The 13,561-nt window shown below is 42.6% G+C and overlaps 2 protein-coding genes and 1 pseudogene across 2 annotated transcripts in view; 1 reads left to right on the top strand and 2 right to left on the bottom strand.

Annotated features, from left to right (window-relative positions):
* The window catches only part of LOC111979807 (myosin-6), a 30,656-nt gene extending 28,186 nt beyond the window's left edge, over positions 1-2,470 (bottom strand). Inside the window, exon 1 of the mRNA XM_070448859.1 lies at positions 2,445-2,470. The gene's annotated coding sequence lies outside the window, so the exon portion shown is untranslated. The remainder of the gene's footprint in view (positions 1-2,444) is intronic.
* On the bottom strand, positions 947-2,430 carry LOC111979808 (myosin-7-like). Its single transcript, XM_070448860.1, has 4 exons — positions 2,142-2,430; positions 1,926-2,022; positions 1,512-1,650; positions 947-1,425 (listed from the first exon to the last, which is right to left on the bottom strand). The coding sequence occupies exons 2-4, from the start codon at positions 1,947-1,949 to the stop codon at positions 1,259-1,261; spliced, it is 330 nt and encodes a 109-aa protein (XP_070304961.1). The 5' UTR covers positions 1,950-2,022; positions 2,142-2,430; the 3' UTR covers positions 947-1,258.
* Positions 2,471-7,072: 4,602 nt separating the features above from the next.
* Positions 7,073-9,675, top strand: LOC111979809 (uncharacterized; annotated as a pseudogene).
* Positions 9,676-13,561: the final 3,886 nt, after the last annotated feature.

Below are 13,561 nucleotides of genomic sequence, written 5' to 3'. Positions count from 1 at the left end.
TCTTTTCAGTTCRCTGCAGCTAGCGACTGGAACGAGCTGCAATTAACACTGAAACTCTTCATTCAAAGACTCAGTCATGGACACTCTTACTGACAGTTGAGGCTGCTTCGCGTGTTGTATTGTTGTCTCTACCTTCTTGCCCTTTGTGTTGTTGTCTGTGCTCAATAATGTTTGTACCATGTTTTGTGCTGCTACCATGTTGGGCTGCTGTCATGTTGTGTTGCTATCATGTTGTTGTCATCTTGTGTTGCTACCATGCTGTGTTGTCATGTGTTGATGCTTTGCTATGTTGTTGTCTTAGGTCTCTCTTTATGTAGTGTTGTGGTGTCTCTCTTGTTGTGATGTGTGTTTTGTCCTATATTTTTATGAAATGTAAAAAAAAAAAATAGGTCTATGTCACCGGCCTTTAGGAGTCACTGAACTGTCTCATTACGAACACCTGATTCCAATTCCCCTGATTAGTAATTGTATATACGTGCCCTCTGTTCACCATTGTCTTGTCGGTTATTGTTCCCATGTCCGTTGGTCTGTGAGTACCTGTGCTTTTTTATTTTGGCTTTCGTGCTGCATGTATTGTGCACTTGTTATTATGGGTCTCGTCCCGTGTATTGTTGTGCATTACGGGTTCTCCCCTGTAGTGTATTACGGGTCTCGTCCCTTGTATTTATTAGAGGTTTAACCTCTTTTGTTTGGGTTACATCCCTGTGTTTTTGTATACGTGTTTGTATTGGGCCTCTTCCCCGTGACTTTTCATGGCATGTTGTGTAGTTTTAGGTGGAGTATTAAACCCCCCTGTTATGAATTCCTGCACCTGTCTCCAATCATTTTTACAGGGTTCTCCTATGGGGACAGTATACTGTTGTATTTACTGTAGTGTTTTTGCAGACTGTAGTACTGTATACTGTAGTATTTACTGTAAAGACCGACGCTGGAGTAGAGCAGCAGGTACGGGGAGTCAATATTTAATAAGTAACAGACATGGAACAAGACAGGAACAGCGTCAGCACACGGGTAACACAACGACATATGACAATTAATCCTGAAGCGAGGAACAGAACTTGAGAACAGACAGATATAGGGGAGGTAATGACACAGGTGACTGAGTCCAGGTGAGTCCAATAATTGCTGATGCGTATGACGGGAGAAGGCAGGTRTTCGTAATGATGGTGGTATGAGTGAGTAATGCTGGGGAGCCTGGCGTCTTCGAGCTAGTGGTTTGTTAGAATGGAAAAATGCTATCTAATCTCTATATAGGATTTCACATCATCCACTTGTTGCTCTCCCCTGTGTGAAATATCCCATCACTCACCTCTTGGACAGTTTTCCCTTTGACACACTCATTCYCTACTTTTACCTGTGGGTGACAGAGACCCTTTATGAGGTCAGCAGAGTTCAGGCCCATAAGATATGATACTTTGTCAGCACCTGGGAAAGAAAATCAGTGAGTTGTAATGCTTTACCTATGGATTCACAGAACAATGCTCTGCTTTTGGCTTTTAGCCTGCTCTCACATTCCGTTCCATCAGCCTCTGCCTGCTCCTCGCACTGTTTCTGCTTGAACCTCATATTGCCATAGTGCATGATAGCACCAGTCAGCTTATACACTGAGTTTTTCTTCTCCACAGTAAWGCCCAGCAAATCAAAAGCACTCTGTGGAAGATGAGAAAAGCACAGCAATTTAGTAGTGAGAACACCGATATTTCTGGACGTAATGATGCTCTGCTATTGTAGATATTATTATTTCAAACCAAGAACAGGGTAGGCTACAATGTTTACTTGACATATGAAACATAAATCCATATTTTGGATTGGCAACATAACAAGCTGGCTTGAAATTCAGCAAGACCACACKTTGTTTCCCAAACCAAAGAATTACAACTGTAATACCTAAATCCAGGGGCCAGAGTAATGGTAAAGTAACTCACATCTGTTCCCAACATCAGCGTCATCAATAGACAACACTTGTCTCCCCCTGGGAGATGAAGGTAGAGTCATATGGATTAGCTGTCACCAGCAGCGTCTCTGTATTCCCATGAGAGTGGGGAGAGAGACATAGAAAGACAAATGTAGACATGCTATTACATTATTACACTACACAAATTAATGTCAATGCATCATTGTTATCTAATTGTGGTACTGACCCAGTAATTCAGGTTTCTTGTTTGACAAGATCTGATAGAAGACGTGGTAGTCTCTCAGCCTTCAGCTCAAAAGTGACACAAGACTTTCCAGAAGGTCTGGAAAGAAGGAGATTTAGAACAGTAGAAAATGACATTTCTTTCAGCCACTTTCTTTGGACATGTCTCAATTTTAGCAGAAGTGAGTTTTCCTCTAGTGTCAAAATTAATCCTGATAAATTTACCCGAAACATAAAATGTTTGTTAGTTTATTTTCAGGTGATTAATGCTGTATTAAATCAATCTGAATATCTATCAGAAACTCTCAAATCTTGAGGAGTTGTCATTTCTAATGGTCTTGTCATTACCAAATGCCTCCAGAGCTGGGTTAGCCTGGATGATTTGATCCTTAGTTTTCTTAGAATGTTATAGAAACACATATTAGTGTCACGCCCTGATCTGTTTCACCTGACCTTCCCATTTCACTGACCTTCCCATTCTTGGTCTGCACCAGTGGAGGCTCCTCAGAGGAGGAATGGGTGGACCATCCTCAGTGAATTTCATACACATTTAAATTGTAAAACATTCAACATTTATACTTTCTAGATARAACTATACTAAATATAATCATGTCACCAAATAACTGATTAAAAAACACTATTTTGCAAAGAAGGTCTATAGTAGCCTCAACAGCACTCTGTAGRGTAGCACCATGGTGTAGCCGGAGGACAGCTAGCTTCCATCCTCTGGGTACATTTACTTCAATACAAAACCTAGGAGGCTTATGGTTCTCAMCCCCTTCCATTGACTTACACAGTAATTACGACAACTTAAGTCTAGAGGACGTCCTCCGATCAGAGCTCTTGCAGCATGAACTGAAATGTTGTCCACCTAATCAAATATTCACTGAAAGCATAAGCTACAGCTAGCTAGCACTGCAATGTATAAAATGTGGTGAGTAGTGGACTCAAAGAGAGAGAGAATAGTTGAACAGTTTTGAACAAATTAATTTCTTCCAAAAATTAAGGAGAAGCAAGAGAAAGAGTGTCTTTATTTCTCACTTTTACTTACTTAGCTAGCAAATGCAGCTACCTAGTTTAGCGTACTGAAACATCCTGCTCAAACAGAGGGATGCTATGTTAGCTAGCTGGCTATGACTTTCTAACACAACACTGGAACTCTTCCAAGTCAAGGTAAGCTTTTGGTATTACACATTTATTGCCACCAGGGCCCGCCGGTGTAACTGCTTACTGACTGTACACTAACGTTACTGCATGACTGTAGCGGGTTTACTAACGCGTTAGTTCTATTAGCTATGCTGACTATGATGTTACTTTAGCTAATATGGTGACAACAATGTGGCTGTTTGGATTGGAAAGTTTTTTTCGCCTCGTCACATACAGCTGATGTGTTGTGCATTTAAGTCCACAAGCGAAGTGAAGAGAAGWAATACAACGTGGCTGTTATGAGAGTGAACTCTGTTTACGTGTGATTCATTACGCCGATTCTGTTGAAAAACGTTTCTTAAACGGAACAAAACGGGGATAAAAATACCTGAATTTGTCCAATAAACTCTCCTTTGCAACTGTTGGACTAATGATTACACCCTATATCAGCTAGATGCAGACAAGAGTGTGCAAGGCGGTACTGAATGTCACTGTCTGTCACCTCAAATTTGTCTCTCAACCTGTGTGCATACTACGTTGTAAACTTTCATTCATAGGCTAGGTTGTAGCAACCTCATGATGGGTATAGGAACATTTGAGTATCATGTAGTAGCCTAAACCTATTGCTGTTACATTGAACTGGGTGAATGGAATATAAATKAGTCATCCAATATGCTGTAATAGAAATAAGGCCATGCTCATTGAAAATAGTCCTCCCTCATCTTAAACGGCACTGACTGCCACTGGTCTGCACAGTGACCGAGTCGCCTTCGCGGCTGGTGACGGACGCCTGGACAAACTCCTTCAGCATTTCCACCATACATTCCCGTGTCTCATTACATCACTAATCCTTTGTCAAAAGCATAGCAATAAATCATACAATTAGATTTTGATGTATGTAACAATCACACAATAAAAGTGTATGGAGTGTTAATTTACCTTGAACACTGCTAAGAGGTGGATAAGGAAGGATGCTTCAGAACTGTATCCCTGCAATAGCGGAGATCAAATATATAACCTCTGTAGGCCCTGCCCTCAAAGGCCAAGGACACTGTAACCCATGACCCCCATACGCACAAAACAAGCACACGCACAAACCTCACAATCACCCACTGAGACACAAACTACTCCTGGCTCCAGAGGGACATGCCACTCTTGCCCAGAGGAGTGCATTGTTATCTGTCTACCTCCCTTGACCGGCATTCCACAGCTCCATTGTGATTTTATGAGGTAATGTCCAGGGAAATGCAGATGTCTATGCTGTGAGTCACACATATACAAGCACTCATTACTATCCCCAACACTTCATCTGTCACTGTCAGTATTGTTCTTTTTCATCTTCTTTGTTATCTAGGGTTTAATATAAGTCTCATTTTGGCCCATCCACCTTTCTATATCTCCATCTCTCAACCTGTCACGCTCKTCGTTAGGTGGAAGAGAGGAGGACCAAGGCGCAGCGTGGTAAATGTTCATGATGATGAATTTTAATGATGATCTAACAAACAGAACACTGACAAAATACAAAACAATAAACGACGTGAACAAACGAACGAAAACAGTACCGTGTGGCGAACAAACACAGACACGGCAACAATCACCCACAAACAAACAGTGAGAACAGCCTACCTTAATATGGTTCCCAATCAGAGACAACGTAAAACACCTGCCTCTGATTGAGAACCATATCAGGCTAGTTAGACAACCCTAAACCAATGAAAACACATAACATGGAATATTCCCACCCAGCTCACGTCCTGACCAACTAAACAAAGACTAAACAAAGGAAATAAGGTCAGGAACGTGACACAACCCAAGGGGAACGGCAGGGATGGCCGCGTTCACAGCTGAATGTGCATGTGACAGTGCTGGTGTAAATCCTCATTATCACTCATCCAACTATTTGTTTTGAAAAGGTCACATTAACTGATTGAAACACCTAGCTGATCCAACACATACACTTGCGTTAAAGTGTTGCTATGATCTTGTTATTATGACTCCACATTATTTATAGCAATGTGATTTGGGACTTTCCCATTCCTCTCTGAAATGCTACATAGGAAATACAAACTTGACTCTCACTCGTCCAATGATAGCAGAGCTAAGGGAGCAATAACTTTAAATTAACACTTGCCTCAGTGTTACCTGCTTAGAACACCAGGCATGAACTCTTCATTAGCCGATCATGCTCACTGTGCTTGCCGACCCGGGCCATGCACAGACCTTTTGGGGCAAAGTTCCCGCAACCACAGTCACAGACTCTTTGAGCAATTATTGCAAGAAGAAGGGAAAGTAGCGCAATCTGATGAGTAAATAATTTTAGAAKAAATATTTTGAACAGGARTAAATGCTGCACTTATGAACAACAACCAAAACAATTCCAGTCAAAATAGAATATTGTCATTAATACTGTAGCCCACCATTCCTATATACAACCCAAGCCCATTTGTTTCCACAATCCAGAGGTACAAAACTTGCAACCCCCCCCCCTGTGCACATGCGAACATGCTTGCACAATTGCTGCGCAAACGTAGCCTATCATTACAGCCAAAAACAATGATACATTTTCAAAAAGCAAGATAGGTTACAGAAATACAATGTTTTTTACAGCAGCATTTGGAGCTGAAAGTCATTCATGTTTGCAGCCAATATCATCAACTAGGGATATGTCACTTCCCTGGAGTCCAGAGCAAGCAAAATCTTACGGCTTACTTGTAGCGGACGATGCAGGACAGATGGAAAGGATGTTCTTTCTGGCAGAACCACACCATCACTTTGGAGGGCAGCTTGCCAGCAGAGTGCTCGTTGCCAGCCATCATAGACTGATGTCTTGATCACATACTGTATGCCTGCTGGTTTATAATGCTGGTACCAAAAGGTGGACAAGTAWCCAGAAATACATTTCTACATTTGACTAAAATATATCACATTAGGGTTGAATAATATTGACTGTATGGACATTTTTCACAATTCAAATAATCAAACTTGAAGGTATCAGTGTATTTTGCAATAAACTGTCTTTACCCAAGTTATTTCACAAAAGAATATTTACTATTTAAAATGCAGATACCAGCTGTCAGTACAGTTGATCCATACATGATGGCCAACATTACTATGCTGGACATTTGCCTGCGCAGTGGAAACAGACACACAGCTTGCCACATATTTGCTACCTTTATTATACCTTTGACGTTTTATCACATGAGCTTTAATTTTAATCTCTACATGACAATTAGCTGAGATTCACACCAGAAAGAGTGCCGTTTTGGCGGAACACCAGATTTGCCTGAGGAGACCGCTTTCATCCCTCCAGGACAAGGGAAAGGGGGATACCTAGTCAGTTGTCCAATTTAATGTATTCAACTGAAATGTGTCTTCCACATTTAACCCAACCCTCTGAATCAGAGGTGGGAGTAGAGGGAAAGCCAGACCTTCAATTTCTTAAAGAAGAAGACCTACTGTACAAGAGCAAATCAGACCAATACAATGCCAGAAGCTGCTATATGCATGGAGATTTGAAGGTATTACATTTTGCTAAAGATTTACAAGTACTGTACTGTTGAGAGGAAATGTTTGGAATTGTATTACTTTAGTTGAGCAACTATTTTACTTCCAAGGACAAGCAAGGAGTGACACTGCTGGTGCCATCAAGGATATATCAATATTTGAGCCATTAAGCCCTTCCCCTTCAGTCATCCTCCACATCCAGCACAACCCGGTCAACAACGAATATGACCAGTACTGTAGACCTGGACATCTGGCCCGGAGAACTTCACTGTCCCTTGGGGCAAAATGTGCATCAGCCCTCGCCAGAGGCACACTGCCAACCCCTGGAGAACGAAGAGAGATGGTGAGAATTACAGTAGGTGCAATGAGAGTTGTTGAACCYAATCCAACCAGAGCAGATTGCCGTACAATAGCCAAGAGGATGGTACAACAGTACCCGAAAAGCTTTGCTGATACAATGAAAGATGGCTCTACAATTGGGAGTGGCTATGGATCCCCGTTAAACCAGATGAAAACATGCGTTGAGCATAAGAATTGTGATAATCCTCTGGTRCGGCTAAGAAAGMGAAAAACACTCAGTGCAAGGCACAAGCTCTGGACTGGGAACTGTCGCCGGAAGCTCTGGACTGTGGAGGCGCACTGGAGGCCTGATGCGTGGGTCCGGTACAGGTGGCACCGGGCTGATGACACGCACCTCAGGGAAAGTGCGGGGAGGAAGCACAGGACGTACCTGACTGGGGACACGCACTTCAGGGAGAGTGTGAGGAGCAGGCACAGGACGTACCTGACTGGGAAGGAGCACTGGAGACCTGGTGCTTAGAGCTGGCACAGATGGTGCCGGAACGATGACACACTCCGTGCGGTGAGTGCGGGGAGCTAGCACAGGACGTACTGGGCTGTGGAGGCGCACTGGAGACCTGGTGCGTAGAACCGGCCCACATGGTACCGGACAAATGACACGCTCCTCAGGACGAGTATAGGAAGCTGGCACAGGTGGCATCGGACGGCTAACACGCTCCTCAGGACGAATGCCRTGCATACTACGCCAAACCAATAGCTCTCTCACTTCACTCTCCTCCAATTTGTCCAACAACTCCTCGGTCTCTGACTCACACCTCAACTTCGCCGACCACCCCGTGTGCCWCCCCCCMAAAATATTTTGAGGCGGCTTCTTTGGCTTGCGTCGTGGCCGCGAACCCCGCCGTTGTCGCTCTCATTCCTTCACCGCTTGCGTCTGCTTCCATGGAATGCTTTCGTCTCCTGCCATTATCTCCTCCCAAGTCCAAGATGTCTTTACCTCCTGGATATCCTCCCAGGCCCAGGATACYTGTTCCTCCTGGCCACGCTGCTTGGTCCGTTTGTGGTGGGATCTTCTGTCACGATCGTTACAAGGAGTGGACCAAGATGCAGCGTGGTATGTTTCCATCCTTAAATATTGGAAATTAAAACTTCAAACAACAAAACAACAAAACGAACAAACGAAACGTGAAGCTATAAATAATGCTCACAGGCAACTATACATAGACAAGATCCCACAAAGCACAATAGGAAAATGGCTACCTAAATATGATCCCCAATCAGAGACAACGATAAACAGCTGCCTCTGATTGGGAACCATACTAGGTCAACATAGAAATATAATACACCTAGATGACCCACCCTAGTCACACCACGACCTAACCAACATAGAGAATAAAAGCTCTCTATGGTCAGGGCGTGACACTGAGGAGTAAGTGGCCGTACCTTTTCACACAGAAGGAACTCTACAACCACTTCAAGTTAGTGAAAGATGTCTCAATCCTGGGAAAAAATGTATGCAGCAATGGCAGTTAAAGGAAAGATTATCATACAATACTTCCTGTACAAACCAACAAATGAAGAAGTTCGGCACATCCTGTCAAGTTTTGAAAAGGGTGGAGCGACTGCATTTAGCCATTGTGTTGTCCTCCTGCTGATGGCCCATTTCAAAGAAAGGACAGATGCACTCCTTCTACAGGCCAATGTTTTACATTCATCTGCATCTTATGCATAAGATAATCATTTTCTAAGTATTTTAGAAGTTTAAAATGATGTRCCAAATGTTCAAAATATGTGATTTGAAAGTTATAGAAAGATCGTTTTATATCTTTCAGGTGTCAAACACAGCCACCGATGTGGAGGGATCAATTCCCCTGCCGGACTCACTAAGACTGATTGTTCAAGGTAGTGTATCCAATAAGACTTTCTGTGTGAGTAATTGTTTTTAGACGGGGCCTTACAATCGCAAAGTTTCACAGAAGTAATTGTGAAACATGTAAGTGATCTGATTTCAGGGGACATAATGACTGCTGCCAAATGGATGATWAGCATCGAGAAGGAGGTCGTGATGACGGTTCACTCAAACTTTGTGGAAGCGCTGGCAGCTTTTTTTTGCCTCATTCCACACCTTCAATCTGCAATACCAAGAGGAGGCTTCACGCACCCTAAAGTTCATCCAAAGGTAAACAAAAATATGCTTCTTCCTTGGGAGAATTACTTTGGGGTCGGGGGCTTTAAACTGAGGCATTTTGTGTCACAGCTTGGTTTGACAGGTTAATTAAATCAATATAGGTTGATAAGTTTGAAAGACTCCTTTGTCAGAGCGTAAACACATAGCGAAGTCATTATTTGAGCTGGGGACAATGTACAGATGTAATGCAGCACACTTCAGACACTATTGAAGACATCAGGGGACCTTATCATCTTTCAAAAATGTGTGTGCTCTTTGTTCTCACAGATGTTTTGCTGGAATCAATGCATCCACTGGCTCGAAGACCGCCACAGCAGAGGTCTTCAGCAAGAAAAGCGGAAAGGTAGTGGAGAAGAAGAGCCACACAATGAATGTGTCTGTACTCTGCTCGGGAAGATAATGGACTATAAGCTATAGGCTAGTTCCTATTGGCCATACATTTAATTTATTTTAGTCAATTGTGACCTGCTCAAGTACGTTTGGTTTGTCACTGGGGTTGGCTCTTTTTTTGTGTTTAACACCTTTAAGTGTTTGAAAATGATCCAGTATGCACTGAAATTGACACATTGATGAGGAAGTAATGCTACTCTGGATGTTTGGAAATGTCTGGCATTTACTCGAAAGTTGAGTAGGCAATCCTTATTAAAGCTTGAGCATGTAGTTTTGGGAAGGGCATAATTAGAAATCTGGGAATTGGACAAAATATCCATTGATCTTTTCTGACCTTAATCTCACAATTATAAAGTCTAATGTCCCTTCCCAAAACGACATACTCTGTGTTTAACCTGGGAGTGAAGGTAATGACAAACCTAAGATAAGGCCAGGCAGAGAGCAGGCCTACTAACCCTATTGAGATAAGAATGGACATGTCGAGCGGTAAGCCTAATGAAGCCGACTGTAGACGAAAGTCGGTGAGTGAAGTTGGGGTAGGTACATCTGCGACAGCCAAAAGTCAGACACTGTAGTGGTTTTCCAAAAGCAAGGCCCAGATCAACATGGCAGTGTCAACATAGCTGCTAGTGTTTATAAAATAAATTATGTAAAAACATTGAAATAAACATTTCTATACCCGCATATCACACACTCAAGAACTGAAAACTAACGTTTGAACAATATTGGTTAGAGAGAGATCTCAAATGTAACTTTCATTTGTATACTCTGAAGCTTTAGAATTACGGCGAAGTAGGCTCCTGTTTCAGTCACATCTTTGGCCACATTTGTTTGTGTGGGTCAAACAAAAACACCCTAATGATAGGTTGACAAATAGTGCCTCCCCACAACGCAGGCCATGGCTGCATGATGAAGTTGTTGAAGTACAACTACAGAAACTTGCAGTCAAAACTTCATGAACTTTGATCACATGATTTTTGCCAWGTGCATGCAGTCGAAATGTAGGTGCAAGTCAGATTTTTTTTCTTCCCATAATGCAACACACTTTGAACAGCACCGACTTGACAAAAGTGATCTGCTCGAACATGCCCAGACTTCAGTTTTAGAATAGCCAGAGGATAGCGCATGTCCCCCTGCAAGTAGATACTTGATTTTGAAAATCATTTTGAAATATTATTTTTTTAACTACTTTTGTCAGTCATTATTTATGTAAATAGCTGTTAAAGGTATGTTCAGTGCACTTTGGCATGTCCTCTTCAAAGTTGCGTGTGAGCTCAACTACCAGAAGCGTCTGCATGCGTCCTGACTCCTGTGGGAATGACATGCCACATGTCTGCCTTATCATCTCCTCTAGTTGCCTCCTGTGTCCTCATCTGAGAGGACTTAGGGGAGTTGAAAAGGACTGACTGCATTCAGCAGTGCAGCTGTTTGTATTGTCAGTCAGAGCCTAACCAAGGGATCAGAGGTAAATTCCAGTCCCACTGCTGAATGTTCTATTCTCAGAGGCACAGAGAGACAAATACATGAATTGTTTTTGGTCATCACCAAGGACAGGATAGTGGTTGGATAAGCAAAGTTATTTATTTTGAGAATTATACTGGTCATATTTATGCTTATATTTTGACAGTGATGTGTTCTTCAAGGTACTGTATGTTTGTGGCCCAATTTATGGATACAAAGTTGAAATTTAACATCCCGAATACCCCATATTTTTGATTAGATGTTTGTGTTTGTTTTTTTATCTCGCTCTCTGTTGTCTCAATTCCCTTATAGACCTTTTGGGCATCCATTCTTTCTGTGAACATAGAACAATTTAGTGAGTGTCAGATGAAAACAAAGAGACAGGAAAAAGTAACAGGCTTAGTAATAGAATAGCTTGGGATAACGACAGTGAGACATCCATTAATACCAAGGGAGACATAAGGATGGAGCCCAGGGTAAATATTTTGGACGCAGGAGCCATTAAGAAACAACTGGCATTCTACATATTCTAGATTGCGGACACAATGACAAGAATACTACATCCAGAAATTCACGAGCTGTGATTTCAAAACATACCCACATGCAATTTAATGATCATGTGTAATGCAGCTTTTGACCACATAGTGGCAGTGATGCCACATCAATATAGGCCTATTTAAGTTGCCTAGTTATTCTAGGATGAATTGTAAGGACATCAAGCCGCTCAACTCTGTTAAGTAGTGAAGGAGAAAGGGCGCATGGGTCATTCTCCGAAAATAGTGGCTTTTTGACCAGCCAATTAAAAAAATATATATATATTTTTAACCAAAACACAGTTTTTTTTTACTTAATGGAAATCAACATAAATTACAGCTTAATGTATTTTGATATTTTACTACATAAAATGTTTGYTAAATGCTTGTGTTGCCTTTCTGTCAATGGGGTTACCTATATTTTAATGATAATTCAGGCTTTACAAAATGTAATTTGACTACACCTACAGTGTCTTTGGAAAATATTCAGACCCCTTGACTTTTTCCACATTTAAAAATAAAAAACTGAAATACCTTATTTACATAAGTATTGAGACCCTTTGCTGTGAGACTCAAAATTGATCTCAGGTGCATCCTGTTTCCATAGATCATCCTTGAGATGTTTCTACAACATGATTGGAGTCCACCTGTGGTAAATTCAATTGATTGGACATGATTTGGGAAGGCACACACCTGTCTATATAAGGTCCCACGTAAGGTCCCACATGTCAGAGCGAAAACCAAGCCATGAGATCGAAGGAATTGTTCGTAGAGCCCCAAGACAGGATTGTGTCGAAGTGCAGATCTGGGGAACGGTACCAAAAAATGCCTGCAGCATTGAAGGTCCCCAAGAACACAGTGGCCTCCATAATTCTTAAATGGAWGAAGTCTGGAACCACCAAGACTTTTCCTAGAGCTGGCCAAACTGAGCAATCGGGGGAGAAGGGCCTTGGTCGGGGAGCTGACCAAGAACCCGATGGTCACTCTGACAGAGCTCTAGAGTTCCTCTGTGGAGATGGGAGAACCTTCCAAAGGACAACCATCTCTGCAGCACTCCACCAATCAGGCCTTTATGGTAGAGTGACCAGACAGAAGTCACTCCTCAGTAAAAGGCACATGACAGCCCGCTTGGAGTTTGACAAAAGGCACCTGAAGAGACTAAGACCATTAGAAACACGATTCTCTGGTCTGATGAAACTAAGATTGAACTCACGTCTGAAGGAAACCTCGCACCATCCCTACGGTGAAGCATGGTGGTGGCAGCATCATGCTGTGGGAATGTTTGTCAGCGGCAGGAACTGGGAGACTAGTCAGGATCAAGGCAAAGATGAACGGAGCGAAGTACAGAGAGATCCCTGATGAAAACCTGCTCCAGAGTGCTTAGGACTTCAGACTGGAGCGAAGGTTCACCTTCCAACAGGACAACGACGCTAAGCACACAGTCAAGACAAAGCAGGATTGGCTTCGGGACAAGTCGGGACTTATACCCGATCTAACATCTTTGGAGAGACCTGAAAAAAGCTGTGCAGCAACGCTCCCCATCCAACCTGACAGAGCTTGAGAGGACATTGGCAGTAGAATGGCCTTACTGAAGAGCTCAGTGACTTTTTTTTTTATGTTGTTTTTTATTTKTATTTTATTTTACCCCTTTTTTCTCCCCAATTGGTAGTTACAGTCTTGTCTCATCGCTGCAACTCCCGTACGGACTCGGGAGAGGCGAATGTCGAGAGCCATGCATCCTCCGAAACACAACCCAACCTAGCCGCACTGCTTCTTGACACAATGCACATCCAACCCGGAAGCCAGCCGCACCAATGTGTCGGAGGAAACACTGTACACCTGGCGACCTGATCAGCGTGCACTGCGCCCAGCCCGACACAGGAGTCGCTAGTGCGCGATGAG

This window comes from Salvelinus sp. IW2-2015, linkage group LG19, assembly GCF_002910315.2.
Source record: "Salvelinus sp. IW2-2015 linkage group LG19, ASM291031v2, whole genome shotgun sequence".
Lineage (NCBI taxonomy): Eukaryota > Metazoa > Chordata > Actinopteri > Salmoniformes > Salmonidae > Salvelinus > Salvelinus sp. IW2-2015.
The sequence above is the reverse complement of the archived record's forward strand: the minus strand, read 5'-3'. Positions and strand labels throughout refer to the sequence as shown.